Source organism: Macrobrachium rosenbergii, chromosome 41, assembly GCF_040412425.1.
Source record: "Macrobrachium rosenbergii isolate ZJJX-2024 chromosome 41, ASM4041242v1, whole genome shotgun sequence".
Classification (NCBI taxonomy): Eukaryota; Metazoa; Arthropoda; class Malacostraca; order Decapoda; family Palaemonidae; genus Macrobrachium; species Macrobrachium rosenbergii.
This window is the reverse complement of record NC_089781.1, coordinates 89290309-89307521: the sequence shown is the minus strand read 5'-3', so window position 1 is coordinate 89307521 and position 17213 is coordinate 89290309. Positions and strand designations below refer to the sequence as shown.

Here is a 17213-nt window from a genome sequence, read left to right as displayed (position 1 = left end):
TTTTTACTGCAGCTTCCTAATCTTTCTCCTCTCCCAAATACTGTGTTCATTTTTATAGAGCACAATAAGCAACTAACTTGAAGCAAAACTAAATAGCCATGTTAAAAAGGCTCCAAGACCAAATTCAATATACTAATTCAACACTTACGTAACTCTAAAAAAACTTCAGTGTACAAATTACACTTTGTTCATAATTTCAACATGTAACAATTAATTTGCTCAGATTCAACGGACATTTAATGAATCCACTAAACTTTTAGTTTATCACCATAAAGGCCATCCTACTAGTGTCTGCATAGAATGAACTCTAGTCTATGCTCATGTTTATGGAGTGCACTGGTGATTAACAAAACACGTCAAGACACCGCAAGTTAGACGTGCAGGCTTGATAGTTTGACCAAATTCTCTTACACTCGAAAGCTTTCACATAAATATTTACTTCATTTGCTTGGGACAACCTGGCACTGGAACTGTTGGGTAACGAGAACACTCATTTCTAGCTGGATCAGAATGGTTTAGGGGTAAAATGACTTTCACAGTTTGTAGCAAGGCCAGAAAACTGGCAGCATTAAATTACCTTCAATTGGTTTCAAAAGGTGTATGTTACAGATTACATTTCATCGTGTAAATTTCAAAGCCCAAGTAAAGTGTACATTAAAAAGCCTATACTGCAGAATAAATTTATTAAAACCTAAAAATACGAAAAAACTCAACGATAAAACATTAAATATCAAACGAAGGTGAGCATAATACTTATAAACTAAAGCTCAGCTTCATAATTTCAGCTGCTAGAGTAGAGTTCTCTCACCGCCGATTATTACAAGTCTTTGCCCAATGTATCGATAGTGTTTAATACAAAATCCATGTCCTCTTCTGTGGCAGTGGGATAGCAACAATTCACCATGCGAATGAAATTGCAGAGATTTTTTATCGGGATTGGTTGGTAGCCAACCATCATGACTCCTTTAGTGATCATCCGTTCTTTCAGTTGTGGAGCAATCTGTGAAGGTTAAAACGAACTTTTCAGTTTTAGAAAGGAGGAGAGGCTACAAATAGCAGCCCGTTCCAAGTTATTTATACATTAGTGCAGGGGGAATTTCCTAAAAGAAAATCTGGTGGTCTAGTACCCAAACAAAAGCTACCACAGTTAGGGGAATCAGGTTACTCATGTTGAAATCATATCAAAATTAAGTTTGTGATTTGGCTTTATTATAAGGTGAACAAGATACCTAAACAGCTTCTCCCTTTCGTTAATTCAATGTAATAAGTGCCACTATTTGCCTATGGTCACCTTTCTTTCCTTCCCAAAAACACTTCAATTTCCAGAAGTTTCTGCCTTAACACACTGTGGTAAATTACACTCCCTGCATAAAAAATGAGGCAAATTCTACACCTTACAAGAAGCTTTAATAACTTTTTCATCATTGTGATGGTTTAGTATATACAAAGTACCCCTGATATTTGTGCAAATCATCTGTTCACAGGATTTAACATCTATCTGCCATTCCAAAGGTAGCGAAACATTCAAACGAGGGATGTGGCATAATGGACAGCCAATTCTTCAAAGGGGCAAGTCACTGCTACATGCAAAACAGAAAATTTTTACTGACCAAGAAGTAATGAAGTAAGAGGGCTTCAGGAACTAATCACAGTGTGAATTGTGAATACACTGAATGTTGAAATACATGAGAGTTGAATGTACGGAAGGGTAGAGTATTTCTACTGAATAGAGGATTAAATAAGATTGAACGTCTAAGGAATGGATTAGGTAGAACTGCACTTCCAGTATTTGTCATAGTGTCCAGTAAAGAAAAAAAATCTGATACCTTCTCACTCAAAGAACAACCACTTAAAATATACCATCATAGACTTTGGTGGATTGTCCGCCGAAAGAATTTTGGGGGAAAAAAAAATCACAACTAATGATATTCACCTTTGCAATCTCATCCCACCACTCTGGGCTCTCAGTTTCCTTTCTTAATCTTGGAGGAATATACCAAAAGCAGACATTTGTACACTGTGGTTCTTCCAAAACAGGCCGGAAGCCCTCTCTGCTCTTCAGTTTCTTGTTCAAATATCTGGAAAATTCATTCAGCTATGTTAAAAACTTTCAAAATACTTTCAATGAGCTAGCAAGCATATTTGTTACTTTATTTCCTGTAGAGAATAGAATAGAATAAAATGCAGAGTTTAGGCCAAAGGCCAAGCGCTGGGACTGAAATTCACAATAGAAAGGTTTAAAAGGTGTAACAGGAGGAAAACCTCGCAGTTGCACTATAAGTCAATTGTTAGGAGAGGGTGGAAAGTTAGAAGCAAGATTATGAATGGAGGTACAGTAATAGGAACGAAAAGGGTCGCAGCTAGGGGCTAAAGGGACACTGCCAAGATCCTTAGTAATGCCTCCAGTGCACTGCAAGAGGTGCATTGACAGCACTATCCCCTACGGGGTTTATTCGCTGTATATATAACAAGTAGCACGATTACATTACTACTAAAACCTGATGAAGAAAGTCATATTATTACTACTTGTACTGTGTAGTATTGACAAATTACAATGGCGGCTGTTTACTTCAGCCTAAGTCATAGACATGAATTGAATAGAGGGCATTACTTGAAACTGCACCAAATTAAATAATAATTACTTTAATGTATTTCCTTTCAGGTCACTAATTCACCTTAAAAAGATTAATTTATTAGTTTCCGTATTTCAACATTCTTTTCTGATATTATACTTGGTGTTAAAACCTACATACAGACCCAATCTTAACTGAAGAAATGATAGTGTTTAAGGACTAGGAACTTACAAAGAAGCACTGAAAGCAGCGTCGACCCTTCTCTCCAGTTCCTTCAGGCCGTGGGTAGTCAAAAACATGTAGAACTTGAAGGCATCTACTTTCCTTCCACACTGAAAGCTCTTGTCCCCAGTGTCAAAGCTCACGTCATAAAATTTGTCTTGCTGGAACAGGTAAGTGGCACTGGCAGAATTGCATTCGTGGAGTAGACCCTGCAGATTTTTTTAGAGAAATTAACGAACTACTACTGATTTAAATCTTAAGCTACTTTTGAAAATATAATAGCAAATTAAATTTAACTAAAATCATTCCTTCAACATCAAAACACTTTTTTGATAAATAAAATTTTTAATAGTTGCAGGCAGGATATACACACGTGGACTAGTTGTATTGGTTTACGATCTCTTTTCCGTAATTCCAAAAACCAAAAAGCTCTTGAAAACTGACAACGGCCAGGCTGCTAAACGTTTTGCAGAAAAGTAATCATTCGCAAAAGTCAAACGGTACAACTATATCTATAATAATAATGATTTATACAAAAGTTTTTGTTTGCTGTATCCAGTTACAGTATGTTGCATGTATTATCATATTTCAGTACAGAATATGAACATTGTTATCTTACTTCATTTGCTTATGATATTTACATTCTCAATCTCGGCCGATTGAGTACTACCATCCTTCATTGCCATTAGCTGCTAGAAGAAAAAAATTCAAGATGCTTTTTCTTTTAAATTAACGAAGTAGGGTTTAAAACGTGCACATTACTTAATTGAATAAACAGCAAGTGTGATTACGCCAGTTCCGGGCATCGCTTTTGCCCAGTCCAGAACGCTTTGCAGCCTGCCCTTGTCAGTTTTATTCAGCTGTGGATATAACCTGCAGCTTTATTTTACTAGTATTCTTTCTCAAGATCCCCACTGCAAGAAGGATGAATAAAACATTTCATTTTTAGCTTTGGAAGCCACTATTGAGAAACGGCAAGTTTCAATGACCTGACAATTTAATAGTTATTTTGGCAATCTAATAGATTTGGCTGTTCATGTCCGTACCGCAGTTACCTAATCATTCTTGATGGAATACGAATAACTAAATGAAACAATTTAATAGTTCCGGTATATGACGTTGGCAATCAGCCGTTTCTTGATTTGGCTGTTCATGTCTGTACTGCAGTTACCTAAGTCATTCTTGATGGAATACGAATAACTAAATGAAACAGAACACTACCATCTCGCTTACCATTGAAACAAATTTACAATAAAAGAAGCCAATGTACCTTGTGTTTCACAATTAAAGCTGAACACTGGAGAGGAGCTCCCAGCATCTTGTGAGGATTCCACGATATAGAGTCTGCTCTGATGAGAGAAAATAGCCATTTTTTTTCAAGTAATTTGTATTTTTGCTAAAATACAAACCTGAAGGTCTTTACATAGAGATTTAGCTCCTATTTAAAGGCCAAAGGTAGGAACAACTAAAATCTATAAGATGCAGTTCCACTACTAAAAAAAGCCATTTTTTTTATTTAATTAACTCTAAAGTTTCCAGGACCTTGGAAAAATCACTCCGATTACAACTTTTATGGTGTCCAAAACAACGAATGTCTCTGGAAATTATGTGAATTTCTTTAATTTCTGTAGATTTCTGGTCATATAATGGTTTTGTATATATTTTATGGCAGCCTTCAATCTCTAGCTTTTCAGCAGCCAAGTTAATCATAAATCAAAAGGGACAACTTTAGAAGTCTTAAATTTCAAGTACTGAATGACAAAACTCCATCAGCATTTATTTACCTATCCTCAAAATGGGTTAACTCAACGGTTTAAAATAACTGACACATCACTGCTATGATGAAAAAGCATAGTCAACTATAAACTACAAACTAAATTTGAATCACCTACCTTTCAATACCAGCCAAGTTATGCTTGTGTTTCTTTGACAGAATGGCAGTTCCTCCCCAGCAAGCCTGGGTTAAGCAAGAAATTGAAAAATTTAAAATTGGTAAGAAATCTTTGCAATATTAAGTTTCAAAAGATTCGTCTTGAAAATTACCTAGAACTTACTTTCAAAAATACTCAGACTTTACTGGTAATATACCAAGTTCACTGGCGTTGTTTTTTGTAAGTTTTAAATGCCAGTTCGAGAACTTAAAGCTTTGATATCTTATCAGTTAGTGATAACTGGTGCCTCTTCACCTTCGCATCTATGGTTATTAAAGCATGTAATTCCACCTAATGCATAACTACTGTCACTTTTGAGATTATTAATAACAATCTTTGTAGTGATATAAAAATTAAAGATGGATTGAATGGTTTTGACACCAACTCCAAACAAATGAAAACAAGAGACCCTAAGATATCTGATAATAGCACGAAACTATTTACTCTAAAGTAAATGAATTACCGTACTACTGTTTAGTCAATCAAAACGTGACTGAAGAAAGGGACGCGCACAATTCTCAACCAATGAGTCAGCCTGACTCCATATTCCCCTTTATGAAATCCCCAACCATTCAACTTGATATATCCCAGCTTATCCATCTTAAACTTCAAAAGTTCCATAAAAAGCAGTAATGTCACTCTTGCACTGTCCTCGTCTAAACAAGCCCCATAGGGTTTAGTGCCGTCACTGCTGCTCAAGCAGTGCATTGAGGCATTATTCAATGTTCCCTGCAACGTCCCTTCGGCCCCTAGCTGCAACCCCTTTGATTTCTTTACTGTATCTCCGTTCGTGTCTTTCTTCCGTCTCGCTTTCCTCCCTCCTAACAACTGTTTCATCCTGCAAATGTGAGGTTTTCATCCTGTTAAACCTTTAAAACCTTCTGCCCTCTCAATTTCCCTTTGTGCTGAATGAACACTAGGTCCTAGCGCTTGGCTATTAAACTGAGTATTCTAATATTCAAATGGACTGAAATTTTGCGTAGAGAAATCTCTACTGACTTACATCCACATGCAACCAAAGCTTCTCCTTTTCGCAGATATCAGCTATTTCTTTTATGGGATCAAAGGAACCAAAGACCGTTGTACCAGCAGTGGCATTGACGAAAAATGGTTCCTTGCCGTTTTCCTTCGAAACATTGATGGCCTGTTTCAGAGCCTGTGGAATCATTCTGCCGAACCGGTCTGTGGCTACAATTACGACGTTGTTTATTCCGATGCCCATCCAATTGGCGGCTTTCTTGATCGAGTAATGGCTCTGAAAATAAATTGCACTGGAGTTGAATACGTCACAAAGCTCAAAATTTCACACATTTATCTGAATAGCACACATTTATCTGACTATTCAGAGGAAAAGATGCCAGTTAAGAATTTCTTACCTGGTCTGACGTTAGTGCAACCATGGGTTTCCTGCCGAAAATGCCCTCAGTCTTACCATCTTTGAAGTGGCGGTACTTGGCTAATTGCATTCCATACATATTGTTCATACTGCCTCCTGGAGAAAAGGAGAAAAATAAGAAATCAGGCTATATTCTGTCACAAGCATCTCTCAATCAGACCTACTTACTGATTAAAAGGAGATAAGAACCTTTATAAAAAGTACTAGCAGCCTTAATTTAATCCACAGACTTAGTAATTTTTGACATTCGAAAAAACTATGGTTTTTGCAAACTGATTAACAACTACGTACTTTCGGTACTTTTAACCATTGTCTGGTTTCATAGTTTGCGAACACACATCCATACAACATGACACTAGAGCCATGACACATTAGTAAAACTTCGATGTCACTGTGTATCCCACATAAGGAGCAATTACACTTCTTATCTGGACAAATAATGAACTCAGTCGGTTCAGTATATTTCATTATGATCCGGTCTTTCCAAAATTGCACAAGATATTAATACTTTTCATAGACAAGTCTCCTGAAAATTACCTCACATCCAGGATAAAACCAAAATTTGCCATAAGAATAATACCAAGGCCTAACAAAAAAAAAAAAAATTCAAAACTTAAACCCATTGGAAGAGTTCCTGCCAATATAAACAAAAACTGAAAAGTGAACCACAAAAAACAAACCTACTCTGCTCCCACATTCGCTAATACTCAAAAAGGAAGGGCATTCTAATTACAAACGAGACACTAGACGAAAATAAAATAATTTTCTCCATACATAAATTACCAGAGCTTTGATAACCTACGTTCCAGGTTTACACGATCGCCTAACGAGATAATTCTGGGTGGGAAAAATTAATCGTGAATAACGCCAAGAAAATTTGGAAATACGCTCTGAAGGCAAGAGAAGTAATATAAAATTATTTCGAGAAAAAACCCAATTTTGAAGAAGACAGTACTGTTTAAAATATCTTTACTTAGGCTACCTAACCTAAGTGCAGCGTTCAAACTGATCGGTCGGCTGAGTGGATTTTGGCAGGGGGGGAGAAAGTGTTTGCCTTTCTCATTGATCAGCTTTCTTTAGTCACGAGAGATATTGAGCTTCAGTAGATATAACAAAACCTAGTTTTATTCCCTCGAGATTTATTCAGTTATTTGAAGAAAACTGAACGAACCCCACTAATATTACGGTTCTCGTTTTTGAGACCCAATTAAGAAACGAAATTCAGTGATATATAAGACTCATGCGCAGTTTCTAATCGAAACTCAAATTAGTTCGCCGATATGCAAGCCATGATACGGGCCCGTCACTGTGCTTGCTTACTACGAATCATTCGAACACCTGCTTCGCCTTTGCTTGCCTCTAGACCAACAGTGATTGGGTGTCAATGATCCTCAAACACAGCTAAGCAAAGATACATCCCCACCTAAACCACGAGTTCCTTCTCTAACATTACCAGCTAACAAAAAAAACACAGTCGCCTTACCCAATTCAAACTCTAGTTAAAAAATTCAGGCTTGTCGCTTCGAGTAACCACATTTATACAGGTTACCATGCTGCCTTTGTTACGGGCGTTGCAATTACCACTTTAATAGCCTTGTAAGTTTTGATTATAAAAATACCAGCTCATTATTAATCTTGAGAGCAATAATAACCTCCAACTCTGGGTGGCAGCCGTGGCCAAATTATCCTTAAGAAATAATTATTTCATAACTCCGCTGTCTACCGCAGAACCCCGCAACTCTATAAATTTCAAAATGAAGAGTAGACCTGTAGACCTAGCTTACGTTTCGCGAACATGTAAAAATTTATTTCTATTGACCAAGAACATGGCTCGAGGTTTTAGAATACGCCAAACTTTTATTTTACGCCATTTGTGATTGGAATACTTCATCAGATGAGTCACTGGCAATCGTTCTACGTAGGCTACTAACCCTATTGTCCAAATACGAACCGTGACCGAATGGAGCGAAGAAAATGTGATATTAAAGTCTCCCTCATACTTCTGGAGGCTAGTTTTCTCTTATAAACTATTTACTTGCATTTTCTAAGGGCTGCCGTGTGTGTGTGTGTGTGTGTGTGTGTGTGTGTGTGTGTGTGTGTGTGTGTGTGTGTGTGTGTGTGTGTGTGTGTGTGTGTGTGTGTGTGCTCTTACATCAGCAGAAGTCGGGTTGTGTATATTCACTTTACTAAACATTTTGACAAAGCTGTAAGATATGAGTTTGTGTTGCGCTGTACATAAATCAAACTCCCACAAACTTAGTTTCCAAATCTGAACTTCCAAATCTGAACTTGTGTTATTAAAATATTGTATACACATACATAGGATTGAACCAAACCAGGACGATGACAAACGTGAAATCTGCAATTGTCATTTATACCCCCCGCCCACACACACACACACACACACAGTTACAAAAAGGCTACCGTAATAAAAGTATTGACTGAGTAAATCCTACCTAGATTCAGATAGGCTTTGCTCTTCAGCAGCCCATAAGAAGAGTAAATCCAAAGCCAAATCGAGAGAGAGAGAGAGAGAGAGAGAGAGAGAGAGAGAGAGAGAGAGAGAGAGAGAGACTGGCTCTGTTTCTGTGGATTATTTTAAAATTTAAGACGTCCAAGTAGCAATGCTGCTGGTCCGCTTAACAAAATTCTCTCTCCTCCTCTCTCTCTCAGCATAAATGCGTTAATTCAAAAATGCATTAATTGATTTTTAAGGAACGAATCAATGTAAAAAAACAAGGACCATTCAAAAGATAAAAAACTGAAATAAGGCAACCGAAACCGTATTAACGGACCTTTCTTCTTAAAGTAACCGGTAGGCTGCGTCTTCTTCAGTACATTCCATACACATCTTAAATGATAAAACTTTATAAGCTTACGATCATTACACACTGAGCTAGTTAAGAGGCTAAACTAAATTACGGGTTGTCCGAGATCATGAGCCTGTGATGGCGTAAGGCCAGCTGGGAAAAAAAAAAAAAAAAAACTTACCAGGAGAGAAAATTCCATCTCCATCTTTCAACCCAAAGAGCTTCACCAAGGTTGAAATGACGTGATGCTCAACCAGTGAAAACACAGAAGCCACTTCGAAAGTATACCTGGAAGAAAGTTGAAATCGTTGCTATTAGACCTTAACTGAATTCATACAATTACAGAAAACATCAAGACGGGAGTTCGCCATTATTCCAACTCAGTCTGCAAGATTTTTCTACCAACCTACATACAAGTAGAAAAACTAAAGCTTGGAAAAATATAAAGTCTAATGGAAACACTATTAGTATTATTGTATATCAATATTAAAGTCATAACAATACTAGGTTAATGTACACCATACTCTTTAGATGCTTGAATTACAAATCAATGGCCCCTGTGAGCATGTTCCATGAATAGGGTCTGAGCCCTTTGTTGGCCGAGTAGGTTGAGCTTCGGACCGTCATTCGATGGGCCGGAGTTCGATTCCCGCCGCCGGCTGATGAAGAGTTAGAGGAATTTATTTCTGGTGATAGAAATTCATTTCTCGCTATAATGTGGTTCGGATTCCACAATAAGCTGTAGGTCCAGTTGCTAAGTAACCAATTGGTTCTTAGCCACGTAAAATAAGTCTAATCCTTCGGGCCAGCCCTAGGAGAGCTGTTAATCAGCTCAGTGGTCTGGTAAAACTAAGCTATACTTACTTAGGGTAATGTCCTGGATTAATAAAACAAAAATCAGCCTTAGTTTTACTGGATAAAAAATCTCCAGGGACTGATACAGGACAGCATTGTACCACAACCCATTCTCCTGGAACAACCGTGTACACAGTACAGAAACAGATGGACACAACCCTTCCCTACTTACCTCTAGACATTTGAAGAAAACTTATAAAGTGCATGCTTTACCGCTTAAGCCAAGAATGTGTGTGATATAAACCTTTCTACACGAGTCTTCGTGTTATACAACGCGATTTCATGAATTCCAAATGTCTTATTTTCCATGTGGTCGTGCGATCGACAATCGATCATTTTACAAGTTTAATTTCTCTATAAACTTTAGCGACTAACTTTGCGGTAAACTCTGCTAAATCAGAGACTTACTGGAGGAATATCTTAAGCCATTAGGAACTTGATCGACAGCTCTCTCTCAATCTGCACATAACGACCTAAACTCGTTCAGGAAAAATACTAGGCCCTACTTCTGTCAATATATTAGTATTTCCATATAGTCCCGATTATATATATAAAACGTCCATCGATATTACTTACTGGTTGGTGTTCAGGGCAGTAGATAGCCAGGCGCCGGCAAGACCAATTTCATCAATTCCTGCATACAACTGATTGTAGAAGTGAGGATGGCCGGTTCTGACGCTGTACTTTACCACATCCTCCAAAATCTTCTTTACTTCCTCCTCCGACTTTCCTTCTTGGCCAATGTTCAGCGCCAGCAAAGGCTATGAAAGAAGATTAAATCATTTGCGCTTCCAATCGATGTGTCAATATTTGATTACCTTTATTAAATCAAAATGGCTTAGTGTATGAACATCATGCGTTCATGAGTTCCACAGTAAGATTCTTCAAAATAGTACACAAAGTCCAGTTCAATAATTTGAAATACACACACACAAGACAGAGAGAGAGAGAGAGAGAGAGAGAGAGAGAGAGAGAGAGAGAGAGAGAGAGAGAGAGAGAGAGGCAGGCGGCAGTTAACAGCAGGGGAGATAACATTCCAGCTTACCATGTCACTCTGCAAACTGTCAAGTCAAAGCTGAAGCAACATTGAGCACGTTCATCACACTTTTAAACTCCTATTGTTACAAGATCTGGAGAGGTAAGTAGCATTCACCACTAAAATCAAAGCATCTAAGCTTGCAAAATTGGCACAAGATTGAATTTAACTGAATACAGAATTCAGGCCTAAGGCCAAGCACTGGGACCTATGAGGTCATTCAACGCAGAAACGGAAACCGACAGAAATAGGTTTGAAAGGTGTAACAGAAGGAAAACCTCGCAGTTGCAGTATGAATCAATTGTTAGGAGAGGGTGGAAAGTAAGATGGAAGAAAGAATATGAAAGGAGGTACAGTAAAATGTACGAAAGGGGTTGCAGCTAGGGGCCGAAGGCACGCTGCAAAGAACCTTGAGTAAAGCCTACAAGCACACCGCATAAGGTGCATTGACACACTACCCCCTTGCGGGGTAGTGGCAGAAGATGCCAGGAACCAACATACTAAAATTTAATTAAAATGTTCACTTTTGATAAAATCTCGCCGATCCATACCTGTAGTTCTCGAGGATGTTTGAATTCGACGACCTTCTTGCTTCTATCGGCGTCTGCAACCAAGTGTTCCTCCTGAACCAAATCCAACACTTTCTTCAACAGTTTGCAACTGCTTTCGGTGGTGTCATCGCACTCCATTTTATCAGGATGTTATTGCTACCTGTTAAGATGATTTTTTCATACATTTGAAGTTAATACATGGCCTGGAGTTTTCTTACAAAACTGTTCTAGGCCTAACATCTGAAGCCTTATGATATTGGTATGGAGGCTACTGAGGCCTATATCTTAATCTAACCTCTTTATTAAAAGATTCTAACCTTCACTTTCATAATAACTAAAGTAAGTTTGTTCCAGTTTCAATTTAATTTGGCTATTAGACTTTGAAAATCAGGATATTTTTATAGCATTCTTAACGAACAGTTAAATAGTGTAAAACAGTTATTTTTCCTCTGGGCATTACAAGACAATTGCTAAAAAAAATGTCTGAAACCATAACGACAGAAACTATAATCTGGTTAGTTATTTTTCCTCTTAAAGACAATTTAAAAAAATGTTTAACGACAGAAACTATAATCTGTTCCGTAACTGGTCTAATAACCTTATACCTACATTGTATTTCCGCTAATAATACTGTTTTAAACAATAATAATATTGTTTTAAACAGTCATGGTAAGATTGTACTTTTCAAGTTCCCACAGATGACAAATTTTTCTTGATTGGGGCAAGTTCTCTTTCACAATTCCGTGGATATGGAACACCTGTTTGGTCACAAATTTTTCACCATCAAGGTAAAACAATAGTTTGTTTTGTAGTATAACTTCAACCACGATACACGAACACTCACTGTGCCGATACCAGTTTCACTCGCAAATTTTAAACTACTTAAAATAATTGATGACCTTGACGACGAACTCTATTATGTCCTAACATGAAACTGAAAAAGACCAAACCTAACCCTGAAAAGAATATAAAAAAACCGATTGTTAGAAACACACGTAATTGGATCTTGGCTCTGAAGCACATCACAAGAATGAAACCGTATCGACTGTGAAATTAAGGAACAATCCTATTGCAGTACAATGGAAACAATACTAAAGTGATTTAAGAATAAACACTTTAGTCAGGTCACTGCTGTAAACCAAGTACCAAAATAATTATTTAGCTAAATTGATCAACTTCGTCGTATTTGGCTAAATTTATCAACTTCATGGTAAGGACCATTAAATGGCTGAAACCTGCTTATATAAACAAGAATTCTGCTAATGATACAAATCTTCACCACCCTTATCAGTACACGTGTAAAACAACTTTGTTAATTCAACTGAAGCTTTGATATTTATCCAGAAATTGGCTTAAGATTTCATAGTTGATCGGGAACAATAAATCTGCAAATATCTGATTTACCATAGATATGACACTACTGTTAAAAACAAAAAGATCTGTTAAACTATTCGGGTGTTACACTTCGAGAAAGGTAAAACCTGTATTATTGTAGAATTGCTATGGGTACCAAGTAACGCTAAAATAGTTTTGAATTTTAAACTTTTTACTCAAGGCTATCAATACTTTGTGTCCAAAGTATATATATAACTTGACTCATGATGCATTTAAGCATTTGCGTCAGCGCTTACTACCATCGCTATTAGCTATATAGTCTAAAAGTTACGTAAGCATTTTCAGGGTAGACTGACTATATGCTGGTAACTGATAACACTAAATGAGACAATTAAGACTGAATTAATCTTAAATCTTAAACTTTAAGACATTTTTTGGGAATATTATATGCGGTTTATAGGCCACAGAAAGCCAAGGGAGATGTTTAGGACCTGTTGATTAAGTAATCAGAAAATTTATTGAATCGCGTTCAACAAATCCATAAAAAAATCTGAAAACTTTGCATTTGAAACCACGAAAAAATATTCAGTCATTATGTTATAGTATATTTACCAAAAACAGTAAACAGGGCTAATGATTTTCAAACTTTCAATTAGTTACATATAGTTGAAAGCTATTTATTTTACCTTTCCAACCTGTATCAAAAATTTCCTGGTTCAACTCTCAAACTACTTGGAACTCAATTAACACAAACAATTGGGGAGACCTTCGAGTCAAGCCTCTCACGTGAGAGCTTTTTGACTAATAATTCATCCAACCTCGTAAGTAACTTACCCTAATTCTGAAGAAATCCGAATTCCTTTTTCATAAAGAATGCTTTGTGCGATACATTTTAAAAACTCCAATTCCAGACTGGCAAACTTAGCTAAAAAAATATTAGCAATGTAGTCTGGAGCTAATTCAACAGAACTGTTTGCGCATTTGTCATCTGCTGCGTATAAAAACAGAAAATAACTGAAATCCATCTAATACTTGAGCATTACAAAACCACCCTGATCAGCCAATAATTGTGTGGGACTGATGGAATTTTTTGGGCGGAAGGGGCAGGAATGACTTAATACACAGAAAGGAAAGGCATAAACAATTTTTTTTTTAAATACATAGTTCATACAAGTCATCAGTTATAGGGATGAATCCTGACAACCTTACCTAGCACAGGGGTGGGTGGTTGTGGGGCTGCGTCCCACCTAGGCTGACCTACAAAACTATAAAAACTACAGCGGCTAATCCTAATTCTCCCTAACCTTACCTCGGATGCCATATCCTTACCTATCCTCGCCTATGGCACCATAAACTATAACACGAGTTTGCTTACCATACCTGGAATGTTTGTTGACTAATTGCGCCTCTCCTTGGTCTAATCGATCGGGTCCTGGTCGTTTCGGCCGTAAGTCACTTAAGCCGTAACATCAAAACTGACAAACAGACGAAATGGGTGTATATAATACTTGATCCCCAAGGGGCTAGTACTAAACACGGCGTCCCAAGGCTTCCGCCATGTCTTACGGCCTAATCGTCCCGAACTCCTGATCCTATGATTAGCCTATAGTTTTCTCACTATGGTTCCCATTACACATAAGGATTTGTTATAAACCAACCATTACCTACTGAATTTACAGTAGGTTGGGCGCGCTAAAATTACATAAACTCCAAGCCATAGCCCATTTCACATATAAGTAGGAAAGTAATTTGTGAGTCAGCATACATCCACTTTGGTTAAAAGTGGTCAATTTCATTTACCGCTGAATTATGGCTCTAACCACGCAACAGTGTCTAATTTCATACCATATGAATAATAATTTGCTACAGTACGGCAAAGTCTCTACAAATCACGTGGTTTGTTTAGAGTTACATTCAACGTAAAGGCCCAAGACTAGGCCTAGACCTATCTAATTCAACGAACCGGCAAGGGCCTACCCATCTACCTTCGAATTTTAACAAATATTCCTCAGTTTTTCACCCATGGCGATTAAATCAAAGCCATGGCCTCATGAAATTCACACACGAAATCAGCATTCCAGAGCGCAACATTACATGGCTCGACAGGAGACATCAAATTGTCTACCGATTACAACACAATCCTGCCATAAGAAGCGAGTTGTATTAATTTTAACGGCGATCACTAGATTTCACTTAATTTAAGTTCTAATGTATGATTTACACCCATTGCATTACTTAAAAATTAATCCTTTAACCTTGATATCAACGTGCGAAGCTCACATACAATGAATTATTCCTTTCAATACTCACGACGTTGAGTCCCAGCCAAAAACTGATTTATGAGCTCCAGACACATAACAGACGACCCTCACATGCAAAAATCAAGTACTGTTTAATTTTGCACTTGCACACCTAAGCTAAAACTAGACAGATACTTACCAAGTACATTTTTATATATCGCTAAACAGTATGGATTTATGACCATTAGACAGAATGATTACCAAAATTGTCATAACCTAGGAAATTGCTCCACTACAAAACAGTCCCATTTACCAAAATGGCCAACTTTGCTCATCTTTGGATAGCTTTAGTTTTCTGTAAAAGAAAACTATCGTGCCGGCTTTGTCTGTCCGTCCGTCCTCAGATCTTAAAAACTACCACGGCTAAAGGGCTGCATATTCGCATGTTGATCATCCACCCTACAATCATCAAACATACCAAATTGCAGCCCTCTAGCCTCTATAGTTATTTTAAGGTTAAATTAGCCACAACCGTCCATCTGGCAACGTTACAGGACATACCACCACCGGGCCGTGGTTAAAGATTCCTGAGCTGCTTTTTTCGTATTGCCTTTAAGTAGCTCCATACCGAATTTACAATATATATATATATATATATAGGTCATTTGTGTAAAATATATATACTGTATATATATAATATAAATAATGCAACTTCCTTGATAAAATTAAAAAATGGCACTGCATAAAATACGTAGGCCTAATATTTATCACTTGGCTAAAAAATTTAATAAACTGCACAGCCAAATTATAAACATAAAAAACGGATACACATGAATACCGAAAATCCAAACCACATGGCGGAAAACTAATGCAAGAACAATTAGCCCAATACAAATCCGCCGCAAATGATCTGGTTAACAAATACCGTAAAACATATACATATAAATATCACATACTCACGGCAGCTGTAAAACGGCAAACAGGAGAACGAAGAGAAATCGGCAGAAAACACTAGACTATATAAACGAAAAGCAGGTGATGCTTCCACACCAGACAAACGTGAGCAACTAAACTTGAGTCAGGAAGCGGAGCGCAAGTGGACACAGTAATGTCATCAACTGCTCCGAACAATTGTGGAAGAGTTGAGCAACTTTAACTGAATTTCAGTCAATAACACTTCTCGTGTTGGGTTGGTTGTTATAAACAAGCTTCTTGGTGGTCAGCATTATGTGATGAATGTTTCTGCAGCATTTAATGTGCAGTATTGTATATATGAATCCAAGTTGAGAAAGCTCAACAACCAATCATTCAAACCACCAGTTTGTTATTCAAATAAGTTGCTTCTAGTTTATATTACGGGTTTTCAATGTCGAGAAAAACATTTCCTTTATGTTCTCGATGTTGATATGTGGATTAAAGACACAAAGTTTTATAAACTGTATGTACTTAGACCTCAGTTGTGATACGAAGAAGGATAACAGTATACTGAGGGGAGGATATATGTAGTCTGGGTGAGAAAAATGAAGAATACGCCTAAATCAGAGGTGTTTCAATCCTTAAAGTGTAAATGGACAAACGGTAGGTGGCGACTGAAAAATGTCTAAGTGTAAGTTACTGGATGTTTTCACTATCAAAAGTAATAATTCAAGTTTCTTGTACATTTTTTGTATGAGGTATCAATCTATGATTGTTTGGTTTACACCAGATTTGAGTATCAGTTAAGGTATATATACTTCATTTGTGAACGGTTTAAGTTTATGTCTTGTACAGTTTATTAAGGATGAAAGTTTGATGATTTGACTAAATATAAATATGTATAAAATCTTAGTATATTGTAGTTTATTTGATAATAAAAGAAAAAAAACTTGTTATTTAGTTGTTTCTAGTTTATCAGTTTCGAAAAAGGCTTATTACCATTATTTTAGTCAATCTTGTGTGTCCTTTTGCTTATGATTGGGTCATGATGAGTCAATAGTTTGGTTTAGCAATTGCATATTTGAGAATAGAGAATTTAGGCCAAAGGCCATGCGCTGGGACCTATGGGGTCATTCAGCGCTGAAAGGGAAATTGAAAGTAGGGTCTGCAAGGTGTAACAGGAGGAAAACCTCGCAGTTGCACTATGAAACAATTGTTAGAGAGGGTGGAAAGTCAGTTGGAAGAATATAAACGGAGGTACAGTGAAAAGAATGAAAGAAGTTGCAGCTAGGGCCCGAATGGGCGCCACAAAGACCCTTAAGTAATGCCTACAGTGCACCACGTGAGGT

At 37.2% G+C, this 17213-nt stretch overlaps 1 protein-coding gene across 3 annotated transcripts; it reads right to left on the bottom strand.

Moving 5' to 3' along the window:
- Nucleotides 1-666: 666 nt before the first annotated feature.
- On the bottom strand, nt 667-16438 carry LOC136826982 (acidic amino acid decarboxylase GADL1-like). 3 transcript variants are annotated; one of them, XM_067084609.1, is made up of 12 exons: nt 15910-16018; nt 14090-14184; nt 11375-11534; nt 10364-10548; nt 9114-9220; nt 6103-6218; nt 5730-5981; nt 4688-4752; nt 4066-4144; nt 2805-3004; nt 1934-2078; nt 667-1000 (listed from the first exon to the last, which is right to left on the bottom strand). In XM_067084609.1, the coding sequence occupies exons 3-12, from the start codon at nt 11510-11512 to the stop codon at nt 818-820; spliced, it is 1470 nt and encodes a 489-aa protein (XP_066940710.1). In that variant the 5' UTR covers nt 11513-11534; nt 14090-14184; nt 15910-16018; the 3' UTR covers nt 667-817. The 3 variants fall into 3 exon arrangements, with proteins under 3 accessions (XP_066940710.1, XP_066940706.1, XP_066940709.1); XM_067084605.1 differs by lacking the exon at nt 14090-14184 and having other exon boundaries at nt 15910-16438; XM_067084608.1 differs by lacking the exon at nt 14090-14184 and having other exon boundaries at nt 15906-16040.
- Between the last annotated feature and the right edge of the window lie 775 nt (nt 16439-17213).